This window comes from Panulirus ornatus, chromosome 17 (genome assembly GCF_036320965.1).
Source record: "Panulirus ornatus isolate Po-2019 chromosome 17, ASM3632096v1, whole genome shotgun sequence".
Taxonomy (NCBI): Eukaryota; Metazoa; Arthropoda; class Malacostraca; order Decapoda; family Palinuridae; genus Panulirus; species Panulirus ornatus.
In genome coordinates, this window is record NC_092240.1 from 7,006,948 (window position 1) to 7,025,753 (window position 18,806).

At 38.4% G+C, this 18,806-nt stretch overlaps 1 protein-coding gene across 1 annotated transcript in view; it reads left to right on the forward strand.

Moving 5' to 3' along the window:
• The window catches only part of Alg9 (alpha-1,2-mannosyltransferase Alg9), a 43,417-nt gene that overhangs the window by 21,170 nt on the left and 3,441 nt on the right, over positions 1-18,806 (forward strand). The window contains exons 9-11 of the mRNA XM_071671859.1: positions 6,334-6,471; positions 7,609-7,750; positions 12,865-12,994. Coding sequence (XP_071527960.1) covers positions 6,334-6,471; positions 7,609-7,750; positions 12,865-12,994 — 410 coding nt within the window. The remainder of the gene's footprint in view (positions 1-6,333; positions 6,472-7,608; positions 7,751-12,864; positions 12,995-18,806) is intronic.

Genomic DNA, 18,806 nt, shown 5'->3' on the forward strand with positions numbered 1-18,806 from the left:
TACGAACAGTTCATCCTTTCATTATTAGACAATGCCTCACTTGCCTCATCATCCACTCTGTCATAAGTAAATATAGCAGCTGAATACCACACAAAACATAACTCTCATACTAGTCACGAGCTGCCTTGCAGCCACAAACAACCATTCCCTACACGCAATACAAATCCAGTATAATTTCACAATGTTATGCTTGGCACATAGTTTTTCATAAAAGAAGTAGACTGATGAACCCAAAAAGTTCAGAATCACTCAACTCAAAAGAAGAAGAAAAATGCATACCCGTGCTTCATTCTTCTGCACCTTTACTTACATATCCTCCCCCTCCCCCCAACAAATATGACACAGGCAAAAGTATACACACCATAATGTCTTGACAGGAACTAAACATCCTCCATTCCAACCCAATCTTAGTCATCTCTAACATGCATGCACCCATCAGAACTACATTTCCATGGTGTGTATGGGTTACACTTTCTTTGTGTTCTGTACACCAACCATCTCTCAAACATTCCAAACAGCAGTTTGGCACATTACAAGACCCATCATTCCCAAAATGCAACTTTCATAAAGAAGACACTGAACACTTAACTCCTTATCTGTCTTGCATTCACCCCATTAAGACATACACACGTCATTGCACCTCTTGACCTGTGATCCCTCCTAGTGGGCGTAGCTGGCTACCTGAATGCTGCAGGAGCCCCATACAAGGAGACCCTGGGGCAGGAAGGTAAGGTAAGGTTTGCTGCATTTTTTACCCTTTTTCATCGCTATACACCGGTATATTCAGTTTTTTCAGTCTCTGTTTTTCTCCTTAACTAATGTACTTAAATCATTTTAATTCTTTACTTTTCTTTCTGCATCCTGTACTTACTACATTGTACAACTCTATATCAACCTCTGATGATACTCTCTTAAACTGCTTCCACATTACCTCAACATTGTACTGCTTCAGATTTTCACAACTTTTTTTATGTTTAGTTTTACGATCTTATTTCTTTATTTTTCTACTTCTATCCATTTCACTCTTTAATTCTTATCTTTAGCCTATTTCCCTTTACAGTAAAAGGTTCACATATATCTCGCTGCTTTTGAATTGCCAAATTTCCTCACCCCTCTCTTGGACCAAACATCACATACATTATGTATCTAATTCTTTATCATATACAGACTAAGCCCTGTGAGTATCTTAGAGTAGTGGGCTATAACACTGTTTGCTTGAAAAAAGAGAATAAGGTGTATCCATGAGAATTGATCATCTTTGACAACCATTTATTAGATAAGGGTGGTAGATGCAAGTTCACAGGAACTCAACCCTCTCAGACTTGCAATATAATGGCATGGAGGTTAGGTGATGTGAGGCAGCCTGCAACATCCATTCATGTTCCTTATCTAATGTAATGTGCTCCAGGTGTCTAACTTTGTAGAGTTTGTGGTTTGTTAAATTTTTTCACTGACCCTCAGTGATGTTGAATCAGAATCTTCATTATTTTAGTTTTGGTTCCTAAGGCATGGTCATGAGTACTTTTGTATTCCTTGAGGAATATTATGTCTGAAAATATATATATGTATACACATGTGTATGTGGATAGGTTGGGCCATTCTTTCGTCTATTTTCTTGTGCTACCTCGCTAAACGCAGTATAATAGAAAAAATAATAAAATATTACCGTTACTATCATTTGGTATGGTCAGTCCTACTAATACTATGTATATGCTTTATGTGTTTTTGCATTATATTATTTTCTTGTTTTATCATTGTAGTGGTTTATGGTATTTTTGAATAGTACTTTTATGAGTATTTAGTGGAGGTATTTTTAATGGACCTGGGTTTTGATAATTGTATATGCACTGAGGGACAGTACTGAACTGTTTTGTAATAGGTCGAAACGCAAATTCAAATGATTGACGGATTTATTTCCCACCGGGAGAGTCCTCCAGGCAGCTCTCACTTTTAATTGTTTTGATTCCATTTCTTGTGTTATCGATCTCAGTCATATGTTGAATTCAGCTATTAATCTTGTGTTATTAGTGGGACAATGGAGGCAGACTCCAAGGTCTAAGGTCTCACACCTAAGCTAGATATCAAGTTGGAGGGTGTTTCTGTACAAAGGAGAACCCTGCAATACCTTATGGAAATGTTCCTGTATTAAACCACAACAAGGCTTTGATTAAAATACAGCATACCCTTATAGTTTTTGATATCCTGCTGAAATTTTAGTAAGTTAGGAATGTGTTGGCAAGGTGGAGGTGGAAAGATGGAGTGAAAAAGATTTTGAGTGATCGGGGCCTGAACATGCAGGAGGATGAGAGGCGTGCAAGGAATAGAGTGAATTGGAATGATGTGGTATACCGGGGTCGACGTGCTGTCAATGGATTGAACCAGGGCATGTGAAGCGTCTGGGGTAAACCATGGAAAGTTGTGTGGGGCCTGGATGTGGAAAGGGAGCTGTGGTTTCGGTGCATTATTACATGACAGCTAGAGACTGAGTGTGAACGAATGGGGCCTTTCGTGTCTTTTCCTAACGCTACCTCGCACACATGAGGGGGAGGGGGTTGTTATTCCATGTGTGGCAAGGTGGCAATGGGAACAAATAAAGGCAGACAGTATGAATTATGTACATGTGTATATATGTATATGTCTGTGTGTGTATATATATATGTGTGTACATTGAGATGTATAGGTATGTATATTTGCGTGTGTGGACGTGTACGTATATACATGTGTATGTGGGCGGGTTGGGCCATTCTTTCGTCTGTTTCCTTGCGCTACCTCGCTAACGCGGGAGACAGCGACAAAGCAAAATGAATAAAATGAATAAGGAATGTGTTGGCAAGAGATAAGATGAACCCTGAGACTTAAGGTTTCATGCCATGACAAGTGTACTAATGGTACATTAGTGTAACTGCATTGGAAGGTTTGTTCTTGTGGGTGTTCATGCAGTACCTCATAGGATTCTTTCTTCATGAAATGTGATTAAATTGTGGATTGCCTTCATTGCACAGAACCCTGAACGTTACAGATCCACCATAATGCACTAGGAAAACAGATTCAGAAGATGTCCACCTGAAGGATATCTTTTTTTTTTGAAGATATCTTTCCAAACTTTCATGATAAAGTACTGTTCCCTTTAGGAACAGCATTTCATCTTTGGTTGTTTATGGTACAGAACTATAGTCCATGAGCCTCAAAGCTCCTGTTGATCTGAAAATGGAATTTCAATTTTTGTTCTAACTTTAACTTTTTTATAATTACTATACCCAAAAAAGTTGCACAAGCCCGGTAGAGATGAACCCCACTGTTTGTGAACTTAATTCTCCCACCCTTGTTTAAAGGATCCAATGCTTTCTTTTTGTGAGAGGCATATATTGATGCCAATTATCACCCCAACTTTAGCTAGCATGCAGAAATATCAACAAGACTCAATTATGCAAAGTTATTTGTAGGTAGTAGTTGGTAGACAGTCACTGACTAGGGAGTTATATTACTGGTATTACTTGTATTGGGAAGGTTAGTGATGGCTGTGTAGTGAGCCAAAACTTCAGTGGTGGTCAAGTTACCCTCCTATGACCCAGGTAGTTGTCTTTTCTTTCTGCCTAACTCTCACATGGATTGCTAGTATTCTGTTCACAAACATACAATCTCTCCTTGTCACAAATAGCACCTGACAACAACTCTCACGTCCCATTCTTCACAACTTTAGATTTTCCTGCAGTGAGCACTTTTGTTCTAGCCTGGCTTTTGGCAAAATGGTAGGAGCACAAGATAGAAGTAGTAGATAGGAACTTTAGACTGGTACTTTAGGTAGAAACATCAGATGGAAGTAGAAGGTAGGAGAGCATTAGGCAGAAGTAGGAGATTGTAACATTAGGCAGGAATATTAAGTAGACATATTAGGTAGAAGTAGGTGGTAAGAACATAGGTAGGAGCCTCTGAAAACTGTGCAGTAGCTGCCCTCTGTTGGTATGTTGTTGGGGATGGGGCTCTGGAGGCTGGGAAGTGGCACTGGCATTCAGCAGTTATGGGGGACTCTGGCTGTGGCTGGGGACTCTGCTGTGGCTGCCCCCTTGAGGGTGTTCCCATGGGAAACAGGCATCAGAGTTATAGATAGAACTGAGGTGGAAAGACACCAAGCACTTCCCTGAACTGAGTCCTTCTTTACTATGCAATGTAAGAAAGATTATATGTGGTTCAGATAAAGAACACATCCAAATATCATATTTGCGCAATGAGGGGACCATAGAGAGTGATTCTGCATGTGATATTAGAAGAAATCTGAATCTCCAAGCACAGAAAGTTTAGTTAAAGGGAGGATCACATGCTTGAATTCACCCATTTACTGTTTATGTCTGTTTTACATAACAGTCAGCTTTTGATTCCCCATGGTGGCATCTTCTGTGCTATTTTTTATGTCAAGTTGCTTCTTATTGTCCTTCTAGGTGGTGTTATCATGATTTATGAATAATTTTATTACCTGGTGGGATATGTCCCAAATGCCTCAGTTTATCACAATCAGTTGTGGAATGAGGAGGTGTGGCTTGAAAAACAAAGAAATTAAAGGAAATTTTAAAAGAACATGATGATTATTTTGTAATTGAATCAGTATGTAGCAGTAAGTCTCTCCCTCTTCATATAGGTATACTCTCATGCTCATAGGGTTCAGTCCTAAAATGGATATGTAGGTTTTGGAATGTGAAAAAAGAAATTATGCTGCAGGGTAAGCCCTGAGAGAATCCATAAGGCAAACACCAGTGGTAAGTGAATGATATGAATGACTAGGTACTTCACACCAGCTTACTAATGTGTGGTAATGCCATAGTTAGAATACTGTATGGTTATTGACTTCCTTTGAATAAGCATATTCCAGTTTCATATCATTTTTGATGATTGAAGGAAGTGAATCCTTATGGTTACACCATATTTTGTGATATAAAATGATGTTTTAACATCCTACAGACCTATTGCTCCCACAGATGCTCAATAGTGTTCTACTTATGTTAGAGACAGTTTTCTTCTTTAGAACCTAAATTTCTTACTGGAAAAATATAATTCATGCAGGTATCTACTCTCATTATCCTGTGTCTGTGCCTTATTTATGTATATATGAAAATTTTTAGATTGTTGCCCCAAGGAATGTAACTCCCCCTCCCTTTTCTCATTGTATCTGTATAGTGAAAAAATTACCAAGGATTTTTGTGAGCATGGCATCTTCTGGGGACACATCTCCACTGTAAAGTGAGGGATAACTGTTTTTTTTTTTACAGCTGACTTTGCTGTAATTAAGGCATTTTTCCAGTTTATAGGAGTGTTTGATACTGCCTGTATGTTTCTGTAGAAGTGAATGCCCTCTGCAGTTATCATAGGAATGAAAAGAATGATTTAAGTAAAGAAAGGGTTCATGATATAGGTTGATGGGAATCATTAAGAATAGTTTAAGTAAAGGAAGGGTTCATGATTTTAAGTAAAGGAAGGGTTCATGATATAGATAGGAAGGGTGGTGGAAATGATTAGTTAGTTGCATGAATGAAAGAACATAAAGATATTACTTGTTGAACTTGTAACATGTTGTAAGTGAAGACCTATATATCTGATAAAGGTTCAAGGAAAAGAGGTAGACCAGAAAAAGGATTGATCAGTACATTAAAGTTTTATCATATAGACAGGGGTTTATCCTAGATATACCACATGCAAGTCACTGAGAGAATGAGGTTGAATTATAGATTAATTCTTTATTTTCTTGATGTTGTCATGGGTATTTGATCAATGGGTTGCCATTCTGTTGACCATTAATTCTTAATACTCCATTGAGGGAATTTTTGCTGTGAAATTTGGATAGCTCATACCTGCAATATTTGTAGTTTTCAAGCAATGATCTGAAACCTTTGTGGTTTTCCAGCAATTATTTGAAAAAAAAGGCAATTTTACTGAAAAGGGGGATATACAGAAGTCAATCTCCCATTGTCTTTAAGATTATATAAAAGAACTTCATGAAAAGGGCACATGGTAACAAAATTAGAAAAAAATGGTATATTCATCAAAAGAAGATAGGATGCCATGTTTGAGTGTGAAGTGGAATTTTGCCTTTGTTTTTCCTTTTCATTATATCTGACCTGTGTAGCATCTCTCCATTATATGATTGCATGCATTCACTAAATAATTTTCCAAGTTTTAATCACAACTTTTTGTAGATATGTTTACATTCATATCATCATGTAGAGTTGATGAAAAATTAATCTCAACATTACTTTTGTGTTTCAGAATATTGTTTTGTCAAACATTGTACTATCCAGATATTATATTAAGATTACAAAATGTAAAGCTATTTGTACAATACAGATTGCTGCCAGAAGCTATGGTCATCACTCTTAACAGTAAAACGACAACACTATTTGAACCACACAGGCTGGTTTGCCCTTGTTGTTGTTATCATCACATCAACACTCAGTATTTCACGCATCGTTGGCCAGTACAAAGGTATTGTAAGGTATCGCAGTTTGTTGTTGAGATATCAACATGACCATTATATTGTCCTTTATATGTCTATTTTTTACAAATATATGTTTGATGAGAGAAACATGCCTGTATCAGCTCTAAGTGAAGCAAAGGCTAGGGGGAAGGGGATGGAATGGTGTAGGAATGTTCAGGGATAAATGTCTTGAGTTAGTGACTGGACATGAGGAAAAGAAGGGATGGCATTTCTAATGAAAAAGCTGCTGTGGGACTGTGATGATAAGTGTATAGAAGTGAGTTCAAGACTGATGTAGTTAGAATGAAAAATTTCAGAGCTGTGTAGATTGTCAGTACTTATTCACATGGTAGTGAGAGAATTCAAGATAGAATGAAAGCAATTTGTGAAGAGCTGTCTTGGCAGTTTTGTTGCAAGGGATTGAATTTTGGTGTGAGGGGATCTTTCTAGGTTGGATGATGTGGCAGTTGAAGGTATGATTAGAGGAACATGATGTTCCTTGAATAAATGAAAATGGAGAAAAGCTTGTTGAGTTACATGCTGAAAGAAGAATTGTGATAGGAAATACATAGTTTAAAAATAGATGGATACAAATTCATACATTGGTGAGTAGGTTTGGAGATTCACTGACATTATTGAATTGTGTGCTGACTGATGCATCATTGTCTCAACATTCAGGGAGGTGTGAAGTGTGTAGTGTATAAAATGATTTGAAGCAGTATAGTATACAAGAGTGATATGCTATCACTTGACTGTACCAGGGTATGTGAGGTGGTCAGAGGAAACCATGGATGTGTGGGGCTTGGCTATATTTGATGGGCTTTAGTTTTGGTGCATTATTAAACTTGACATCCAGAGAGTGGATGTGAGCAAATGAGACATTTTTTTTTTCCTGTTCCTGATGCTACCCTGCTGAGGCTGGAAACGATGTACCAGTAGGAAAATATTATTGTTTGGAAGAATTTTAGCAATATACCATTGTAATATTCCTCAAACTTCTGCTGTTTATCCTTGAAATGTGAAATAAGCTGGTATGTGCTTATGTTTGGAGTAAAGTACATGAAAATTTTTAGTTTTGTGGATATTTCAGTGTTCTCTTAAATGCAGTATATTCAATTTAAGAATTATTTTTCTTTGTTTTTCAGCTTACCATGCTCCATTAGAAACCTTCATGGAGTTAAATCGATTGGCAGCAGAGGAAAATTATCCATCAGACAGACCTATCACTGTCTGTATGGGCAAGGAGTGGCACAGATTTCCATCATCCTTTTTTCTTCCTGGCTTAAAGTGAGATCTTGTTTTACTGCTTAATTATTGGTATTTTTCATTCTGTATCAATTTATTCTTTTTTTTATCTATATCTGTTGTCCTGAATACATTTTTTTCATTGAGGATGCTCCAGCATCTGCATAGATGCATGATGGTTGTGTCAGTTTACACATGGACACACACAGTCTTTCTCACTTTTCAACAAAATAAAGTGAGATAGGGTTGATAACCTAATGGCAAATATGATTTGGAATTATATTAAGAATGATAACATGAATACCAATGGAGTAGTGATAAATGTGGTAGGGGCCTGAAGTTGCAAGAGCATGAAGGGCATGCACAGGACAGTGAATTGGACTGATGTGGTATATTGGGGTCGACGAGCTGTCATTGAACTGAACCAGGGCATATGAAACATTCTGGATAAACAATAGATAGATCTCTGGGGTCTGGTTATGGATAGGGAGCTGTGGTTCAGTGCATTACACATGACAGCTAGAGAATGGTTGTGAGCAGATGTGGCCTTTCTGTGTCTGTTTCTGGCACTGCTTTGCTAATGTGGGAAATAGTGATCAAGTTTGGTAAAGAACACAGTCTGATCAAGATAGCTGACTAAGGTTTTCTGAAATGGTTTAGGCATATGTAGAGGATGAGTGAACAGAGACTGACAAAGAAAATCTCTGTATCAGAAGTGCAGGGAGCAGCAGCATCACAGTAGGCAGAAATGATTAACTTGAAAGAGTTGAAAGAGTTATGATGGAGGTTGGTTGTATAAGAAGTGGTGGTTTAAGAAAGAGGTGTGGAAGAGAGCACAGTTTGATTGAGATGGCTAACTAGGATGTACCTGAAGCATATGGAGAGAATGTATGAAAAGAAGCTCACAGAGTATCTTTGTGGATGGAGCAAGAAGATGAGGTAGACTGAGGAGGAGGTGGAGTGATGAACTGAAGGAGGTGCAAGGTTATCTTGTTTGACAGGGATTGGATGTATGCATATGCAGCCACTCTGTGTTCATCACTGATACTTTCCCTCTAAAGCAGAAAGGAAATTAGGTAAAACAGAAAAAATTACAATAAGTTTCTGGGAATATTCTAGAGGATTTTTTAAAATTTTCTATTGGCTAGATCATTGGACAGCACCCTTTATGAACTAATCAGCCACATTACTAGCAGGTAATCAGTGTTAGCCACAACTGCCGCTTGTGGTAATCATGCGGCATGTCAAAAACTACTTCAGAGGATTGAAACATGAAGTGAGCAATCAGAAATGCAGAACTATATCATGCATTCAGATAACCAGAACAAAAATAGAATTGGCCCAATATGAGGGTGTTTTTAAATGCCAGCACAAACCTGTTTTTTCATCACCAAATAAGGTATAATGAATTAGGGCCAATAAAAAGCAGGACACATGTATCATAATACCATGATACAAGTTATTCAGAATCATTTGCCCTTTTCCCAAGTCTTTCCCTCTTTAGTTCATCTTTGTCTCTTGTTAACTTGAAAAATGCAAATAATCAGAAGAAATTTGGTCATCTCAAGCATACCAGATTTCATTACTTATTTTATATTTTTATTTTCCTGGCCACACAGAAAATTTCTGCAAAAATGAGGGTTATAGACCCCCTGGTCTAGAAGGATATCTTTTTAGCTTTTACCACAACCTCTCAGGACTAACTAGAATTATCTTCTTGTGTCTTTCAAGCTCTAATTAGTGTAGATAATAAATTTTTGGAGGAAATTGATTTTTCCTAGCAATAGGAGGAGCCTGAAGTTCACAAACACATTGTCTACTCACCTAGTACTTCTAGTTGTTAGATGTATCTCTTTGCAAATCATGCTGAACATGGTTGTCAGTTAGTGTGAGAGAGAAAATGTTTGAGAGACTTTGTTTGGGGTGAGGGTGCAAGGGGAGGTAGATGTTACGTGTAGGCAATTTTCTTTTTGAAGGTCTGTGATTGGTTGACCCACTGAGAAAAGCCAGGGAAGTTTGGATATAGTCTTTTTACTAGCTTGACCACATTTTATTGTCTTTCTCCCTTGCCTGGCAGAACTATCCCCTTAACCCTTCTGTGAGAGTGCAGACAATAGTATCCAAACAAATTGATTTGCTGTGTCCGTAGTGACAATGGGACCCATATATTGTTGTAGCATGCCCTTTTTTGCTACACTAACAGTCAGAGAAAGATATTTTAATTTTAACTACATTTATGTCTATCTTTTCCCTCTTTTTACTTTTTATTTTTTCAACATCCTCATCCTTTCATGTTTCTTTAGTTTACATTAACATTGTGAATACAACTGATAGCCCTCATTTTTTGGCTTTTTTTCTTTTAAGTAATTGTTGATTACATCATATGTAAACTTGATTTAGAGTGTACTATTTAGCATTAAACTTTGATAAGATGATGAGGTTATTGGTAGCTACCATGCTTATGAAAGATTTTGTATGCACTCTCTGGCCTTCAATATGGGAAAAAACAAAAGGTAATGAAAAAAGTTTTGGAAAGAAAAGAAATAGGAATTGGAGAAGTTTATATTTGCAGGACAATGCAAAATTTAAGAATTTGTGGCAGATTGCATGATGTCAGGTGTTTGAATATTAATGTAGAAAACATCATAAAGAGAAAGAATATTTAAAGGAGACCTTAATTATTTTGATTGTAATAGTGTATTCCTCCAAGGTAGCATCTGGAACAAATCAACAGCCTAAATTGCCTAAGTTGTTAGAAGCAGTGAAAAGTTTTTATCGAGGATGTAAGGCATGTGTACGTGTAGGAAGAGAGGAAAGTGATTGGTTCTCAGTGAATGTAGGTTTGCGGCAGGGGTGTGTGATGTCTCCATGGTTGTTTAATTTGTTTATGGATGGGGTTGTTAGGGAGGTAAATGCAAGAGTTTTGGAAAGAGGGGCAAGTATGAAGTCTGTTGGGGATGAGATAGCTTGGGAAGTGAGTCAGTTGTTGTTCGCTGATGATACAGCGCTGGTGGCTGATTCATGTGAGAAACTGCAGAAGCTGGTGACTGAGTTTGGTAAAGTGTGTGGAAGAAGAAAGTTAAGAGTAAATGTGAATAAGAGCAAGGTTATTAGGTACAGTAGGGTTGAGGGTCAAGTCAATTGGGAGGTGAGTTTGAACGGAGAAAAACTGGAGGAAGTGAAGTGTTTTAGATATCTGGGAGTGGATCTGTCAGCGGATGGAACCATGGAAGCGGAAGTGGATCATAGGTTGGGGGAGGGGGCGAAAATTCTGGGGGCCTTGAAGAATGTGTGGAAGTCGAGAACATTATCTCGGAAAGCAAAAATGGGTATGTTTGAAGGAATAGTGGTTCCAACAATGTTGTATGGTTGCGAGGCGTGGGCTATGGATAGAGTTGTGCGCAGGAGGATGGATGTGCTGGAAATGAGATGTTTGAGGACAATGTGTGGTGTGAGGTGGTTTGATCGAGTGAGTAACGTAAGGGTAAGAGAGATGTGTGGAAATAAAAAGAGCGTGGTTGAGAGAGCAGAAGAGGGTGTTTTGAAGTGGTTTGGGCACATGGAGAGGATGAGTGAGGAAAGATTGACCAAGAGGATATATGTGTCGGAGGTGGAGGGAGCAAGGAGAAGAGGGAGACCAAATTGGAGGTGGAAAGATGGAGTGAAAAAGATTTTGTGTGATCGGGGCCTGAACATGCAGGAGGGTGAAAGGAGGGCAAGGAATAGAGTGAATTGGAGCGATGTGGTATACCGGGGTTGACGTGCTGTCAGTGGATTGAATCAAGGCATGTGAAGCGTCTAGGATAAACCATGGAAAGCTGTGTAGGTATGTATATTTGCGTGTGTGGACGTATGTATATACATGTGTATGGGGGGGTTGGGCCATTTCTTTCGTCTGTTTCCTTGCGCTACCTCGCAAACGCGGGAGACAGCGCCAAAGTATAAAAAAAAAAAAAAAAAAAATTGCCTACATCCACTCTCTGGCTTTCATAGACAATGTACTGAAACCAGAGCATACCAGTCAAAGCCAAGCCTCAAAGACTGTTTCATGATTAATCATGACCACATTTTACACGCTGGTTTAGCCCATTTACATTGATCGTATTAATTCTATTCCATGCAACTTACACACTTGTCACCCCCTGGATGTTTAGACCCCAGAACCCCAAAGCATCCCTCATTTCATCCTTACATATCAGTCTCTCCTTCCTTTTCTAATGCATAGATCATCTTAGGTTCTTCTGTAATCCTTTCCTTTTGTCTGAATCAGTGGTCAGCACACCCTGGTCACCTCTCTCTCTGACTATGCTTGCAGTCACATTTCTCTCCTACACTGTCTTTCCTTACACAAGAACCAGCTTTATACCTCATTTCATTTTCAGACATTTCATCCCAAACACATCTTTTATTTTATTTTGGCAAGATATATAATTCTGTATGAATAGCTTAAAAGTATTTAGATACCTTTCTCTTGCTAAAAATTCACTGAGTTCTAGCACTTTCCAAATTTCTCAACATCAATCAATCTTTCTTTTGTTTTGAAGGCCCAAGACACATCTATAAACACTGTTGAACCATTATGCCTTTAAACATGTTCCTCTTTTCCCTAACATACTCTGACTTCACCCTTGCTCTTGAATGCATCCAGGAGCTTAGTCCACTCTCCCAGGCTATGACTTGCCTCATCCTTTTTGGTTCCATCAGCTATCCTAGGTACCTAAATAGGTCAGCTTCTTCCAGCTGCTCCCCTTTCAAACTTATACATAAACCATCCTGTCCCATCCCACCATGCACCTCATTACTGTACTTTTTTTCATGTTTACTCTCAACTTTCTCTTATTGCACAGACTCATAAACTCTGTCACCAGAGTTTCTTCTTGGAGTCTGCCACCAGATGCATGCCATTTACAAAAAGCAACTTTTTCACCTTACATCCCCCATTCACCACCAATGTACCATAGATCTACTTTTTGTTGTAAGACATTTGCATTCACCTCCTTTACCAATTCATTCTCAAATAGATCAAACAACCACTGTAAACATCACATATCCTTGACACAACCCTGTCTTCACTAGGAGCCACTCACCTCCTTCATTCTTACTGAATTTTTGTTTGTAGGTATAGAGCTACACTAAAAGTAATATTTTATTTACAGTTGGAATCTCCAGTTCATTGAAAGTGAATTTAGAGGTCAGTTACCGAAGCCATATTCTCAAGAAGCTAATGGAACCACTATTATACCTGAACATATGAATGATGCAAATATTGAAGAGAAGTCTAGATATGTGAGTACGGAGGAGTCAAGAGTATATTCTGTTATTTCATATATTTCTGCCTGTCTCTAATACAGAAACCTCTGCAAAGACTGTGGTAGAGTTGCACTCTGCTAATGGCCTGTTAAGGGTGAGGCATTGAAGGCTAAGAAGTAGCACTGGAATTCACTAATTATGGAATCTTTGTTTCCATGGCCACCCCCTTCAGAAAGTTCCATTTGGGGACAGACATTGGAAATATAGATGGATAGATAGATAGGAACAGAGAAGGGAGCCAAGTGAGGATATTCCCTGAAAGGCTCAGTCTTCTGTTCTTAACGCTACCTCGCCAACGCGGGAAATGGCGAATAGTATAAAAAAAAAAAAAAAAGATAGTCTTTAATGTATATTTCACATATGCAGTGTTTTTGAGAATTGATAAACTAAAACTCATTGCCTTAAGGGCATGATTTTCATCATATGTCAACACGGTAGGGTCATTTATCTAATATTTCCATATAGCAGGCAAAACTTAAAGGCAGACATGTCTAATCTGCCTAAGAGATGAGTATTTTAAACACCCTTCTTATGAAGTCATACTGCCAAAGAATAGTAGTTGCCATCGAAATCAAGTGATCCTAATATGCTTAATAAGTGATCTTTGTAGCTTGATGATGATTGACTTGAACACACTAATTCAAATACTAATATCATGGCACACTGATATATTAACCTTTTAGGTGATAGGAATCTTTCATGTCACTAAAATTCAGCTGACTATCTGAATAGATGTAATTATTTCCAGGGTTCACATGCCATGGAGATGAATAAGTACATTTTCTGATAAAGTATAATGTAATTGTTTTTATTATTGTTGTTGATAATAAAGTTAATATTTGTTGTGTTCCTCATACAAATGCAGGAAAAACAGTTAGGTATGAAATAGATTAACTATTTTAAGTCTTTTCAACTCTCTTCTCTTTGTAGATACTGCTTCTTTCACCTTAGTGTGGTTGCATTAGGAAGGAAAGACAGCAGCCTGGTTTGAACACATCGACTCTCCTTGTTGTCACATATAATGTCCTGAAACCAGAGCTTACCACCCATACCTAAGCCCTTCAGACTGTTCCATGGTTTACCCGACTTCTTGTGCCCTGGTTTTGCCTATGTACAGCATGTTGCCTTCAGTATATCACATCAGACAGATTCATTTTAACCAATATACACATTTCACCATCCTAAATATTCAGGCCTCAGGACGATAGAATTTTCTTTAATCTGTGTCCTTTTATCTTCTTCCTAGTCTTCTTCTCCCACTTTCTCCCTCCTGTGACACATAGATCCTGTAAGTCAGTTTTTTTTTACTCATCATCATCTTTATGCATCCAAACTGTTTCATTACACTCTGGTCATCTCTTTCATTCAAAATACTTGCATGAATGGCATCCTTGGGTATTTCATTCTCAACACATTCACCCGCATTCTCTCTTTTGAATTTGTTTCCCAAGACTCGCATCATACAATACCATTGGGATTACTATACATTCAAACACACCCTCCTCTCCAAAAGGACACTGACTTCTATTTTACACATGCTTCTCAACACTTTTGAACATGGAAGCTCAAGCTTAATCCATAGGCTTCCCCTGGGCATCTTGTGCTGACAACCTCGTTGACTCAGCTGGACATCATTTCTTCTCACTTTCTCCGGGTTTTGTTAATATTACTGGTTTTGTTAATATTACAATACTCTTTGGTTAATTAGTTAGGTAAGACATTTCTGAAGATAACTGTAAAAAAATCAGTGTAAAGTAGATAAATTTACCATATATTCTAAGGAGTGCAAGATAATGAAAAGTAAGTACGTTGGTTGAACAAAGTTTATGTAATGAGTTACTGGAGTGTACCACCTAAGCCTAGCTTTCCTCACATTTGACAGTATCTTTAAAGTCACAGTTCCCATGTAGTTTCTTCTTCCCAGAGGATCAACTGCCTTTGAGCTGGATGTTTTTATCTCTTTTAGCAAGGTTTTCATGAAGTTATAGCTGTAAAAACTCACAATTTATCATGGAATTGGGATAGAGCGTAATGAAATATGTTTTTTGCTGCTTCAAATAATCCTTGTGACCGTTGTTTCAACATCAAAATGTCTGAATTTCCTTACATATTGAATTTTTTTTGGTGAACAAATTTTGATATGCTGAAAATTATTCATTTATTATTATTATTATTATTATTATTATTATTATTATTATTATTATTATTATTATTATTATTATTAATAATGGGATGTATTTAGGGAATCAGTGATGGATTGCGCAAAAGATGCTTGTGGCATGAGAAGAGTGGGAGGTGGGCTGTTTAGAAAGGGTAGTGAGTGGTGGGATGAAGAAGTAAGAGTATTAGTGAAAGAGAAGAGAGAGGCATTTGGACGATTTTTGCAGGGAAAAAATGCAATTGAGTGGGAGAAGTATAAAAGAAAGAGACAGGAGGTCAAGAGAAAGGTGCAAGAGGTGAAAAAAAGGGCAAATGAGAGTTGGGGTGAGAGACTATCAGTAAATTTTAGGGAGAATAAAAAGTTGTTCTGGAAGGAGGTAAATAGGGTGCGTAAGACAAGGGAGCAAATGGGAACTTCAGTGAAGGGCGTAAATGGGGAGGTGATAACAAGTAGTGGTGATGTGAGGAGATGGAATGAGTATTTTGAAGGTTTGTTGAATGTGTCTGATGACAGAGTGGTAGATATAGGGTGTTTTGGTCGAGGTGGTGTGCAAAGTGAGAGGGTTAGGGAAAATGATTTGGTAAACAGAGAAGAGGTAGTAAAAGCTTTGCGGAAGATGAAAGCCGGCAAGGCAGCAGGTTTGGATGGTATTGCAGTGGAATTTATTAAAAAAGGGGGTGACTGTATTGTTGACTGGTTGGTAAGGTTATTTAATGTATGTATGACTCATGGTGAGGTGCCTGAGGATTGGCGGAATGCGTGCATAGTGCCATTGTACAAAGGCAAAGGGGATAAGAGTGAGTGCTCAAATTACAGAGGTATAAGTTTGTTGAGTATTCCTGGTAAATTATATGGGAGGGTATTGATTGAGAGGGTGAAGGCATGTACAGAGCATCAGATTGGGGAAGAGCAGTGCGGTTTCAGAAGTGGTAGAGGATGTGTGGATCAGGTGTTTGCTTTGAAGAATGTATGTGAGAAATACTTAGAAAAGCAAATGGATTTGTATGTAGCATTTATGGATCTGGAGAAGGCATATGATAGAGTTGATAGAGATGCTCTGTGGAAGGTATTAAGAATATATGGTGTGGGAGGCAAGTTGTTAGAAGCAGTGAAAAGTTTTTATCGAGGATGTAAGGCATGTGTACGTGTAGGAAGAGAGGAAAGTGATTGGTTCTCAGTGAATGTAGGTTTGCGGCAGGGGTGTGTGATGTCTCCATGGTTGTTTAATTTGTTTATGGATGGGGTTGTTAGGGAGGTAAATGCAAGAGTCCTGGAAAGAGGGGCAAGTATGAAGTCTGTTGGGGATGAAAGAGCTTGGGAAGTGAGTCAGTTGTTCGCTGATGATACAGCGCTGGTGGCTGATTCATGTGAGAAACTGCAGAAGCTGGTGACTGAGTTTGGTAAAGTGTGTGGAAGAAGAAAGTTAAGAGTAAATGTGAATAAGAGCAAGGTTATTAGGTACAGTAGGGTTGAGGGTCAAGTCAATTGGGAGGTGAGTTTGAATGGAGAAAAACTGGAGGAAGTGAAGTGTTTTAGATATCTGGGAGTGGATCTGTCAGCGGATGGAACCATGGAAGCGGAAGTGGATCATAGGGTGGGGGAGGGGGCGAAAATTTTGGGAGCCTTGAAAAATGTGTGGAAGTCGAGAACATTATCTCGGAAAGCAAAAATGGGTATGTTTGAAGGAATAGTGGTTCCAACAATGTTGTATGGTTGCGAGGCGTGGGCTATGGATAGAGTTGTGCGCAGGAGGATGGATGTGCTGGAAATGAGATGTTTGAGGACAATGTGTGGTGTGAGGTGGTTTGATCGAGTAAGTAACGTAAGGGTAAGAGAGATGTGTGGAAATAAAAAGAGCGTGGTTGAGAGAGCAGAAGAGGGTGTTTTGAAATGGTTTGGGCACATGGAGAGAATGAGTGAGGAAAGATTGACCAAGAGGATATATGTGTCGGAGGTGGAGGGAACGAGGAGAAGAGGGAGACCAAATTGGAGGTGGAAAGATGGAGTGAAAAAGATTTTGTGTGATCGGGGCCTGAACATGCAGGAGGGTGAAAGGAGGGCAAGGAATAGAGTGAATTGGAGCGATGTGGTATACAGGGGTTGACGTGCTGTCAGTGGATTGAATCAAGGCATGTGAAGCGTCTGGGGTAAACCATGGAAAGCTGTGTAGGTATGTATATTTGCGTGTGTGGACGTGTGTATGTACATGTGTATGGGGGGGGGGTTGGGCCATTTCTTTCGTCTGTTTCCTTGCGCTACCTCGCAAACGCGGGAGACAGCGACAAAGTATAAAAAAAAAAAAAAAAAAAAAAATTATTATTATCACTCTTCCCTGCCAGCAAGTTAGTGCAAAGAAACAGATGAAAGAATGGCCCAACCCACCCACATACACATGTATATACTTAAATGCCCACACATGCACATATACATACCTATACATGTCAATGTATACTTACATATACATGCACAGGCATATACATATATACACATGTACATATTCATACATGCTGCCTTCATCCATTCTCGTCGCCACCCCACCACACATGAAATGGCACCCCCTTCCCCCGCATGCGTGCGAGGTAGCACTAGGAAAAGACAATAAAGGCCACGTTCGTTCACACTCAGTCTCTATCTGTCATGTAATGCACCAAAACCACAGCTCCCTTTCCACATCTAGGCCCTATAAAACCATTAATATTTTAATCAAAGATCAATATTTTTCCTATTTCCTTCTTTTCACAAGGGAATGATAAACACTTTTAATTTTATTCATATTTTTTCATTTTGTTTACTAATTCATTATCATATAAACTGGGAAATGTCTGCTCCACTTTTTGTTTTACAGTATATCAAACTAGTCTACAAGTTGCCAACAGAGTTTTTCAATCTAATTCCCCCAGTGTTTTCTGTTACTTGATTGTAACAAGTCCTGGAGAGTTTTTTTAGTGAGAAATATAGCTCATATGTAGCAGATAATTGTACAGGAAGGTACTAACATTATGATTGCTAAGTAGTGGGAAATAAAGAGCTGATACCATCGATTGGTAGCCCATGCATGTGGTAGCATATGTAAGTGTTATTTATGTATGAATTTGCTTGTGTTTAAAACTGATCATGGGAAGAAGAAACACATACTGAAAGTGGCATGTGCTCGTAAATAGGATTTATTGTGTATATACACATGTGAAAAGGGGATCACTGAAAGAAATGATTCAACAAACATCCAAGCATAAACAAGCAAATTTGAACTTCATATGGGGTTTTACATAACTGTATATAAATTGTTTACCTATGAATTTAAAAGAAATTTTTTGAATTGATGGAAATATTTTGTGAATTTAAAGTAGTGGTAGGTAGTAGTTGGTAGTCAGCCACTGACCAGGGAGATATATTACCAGTATTATCCACTTTGGTATTGGGATGGTTAATGATGTTTGAGTTACCCTGTGTCAGTGGCCTGTTAAGGGTGAGGCACTAAAGGCCAAAAAGCAGCACCAGAGTTCAACAGTGAGACACTTGCTGTGGCAGCCCTCTTGAGGGAGTTTCCAGGGGGAGCATGGATCAGATAATTAGATGTAAGTAGCATATGCTGCATAACATGGAATGTGATAGTAGATGAATGGATTA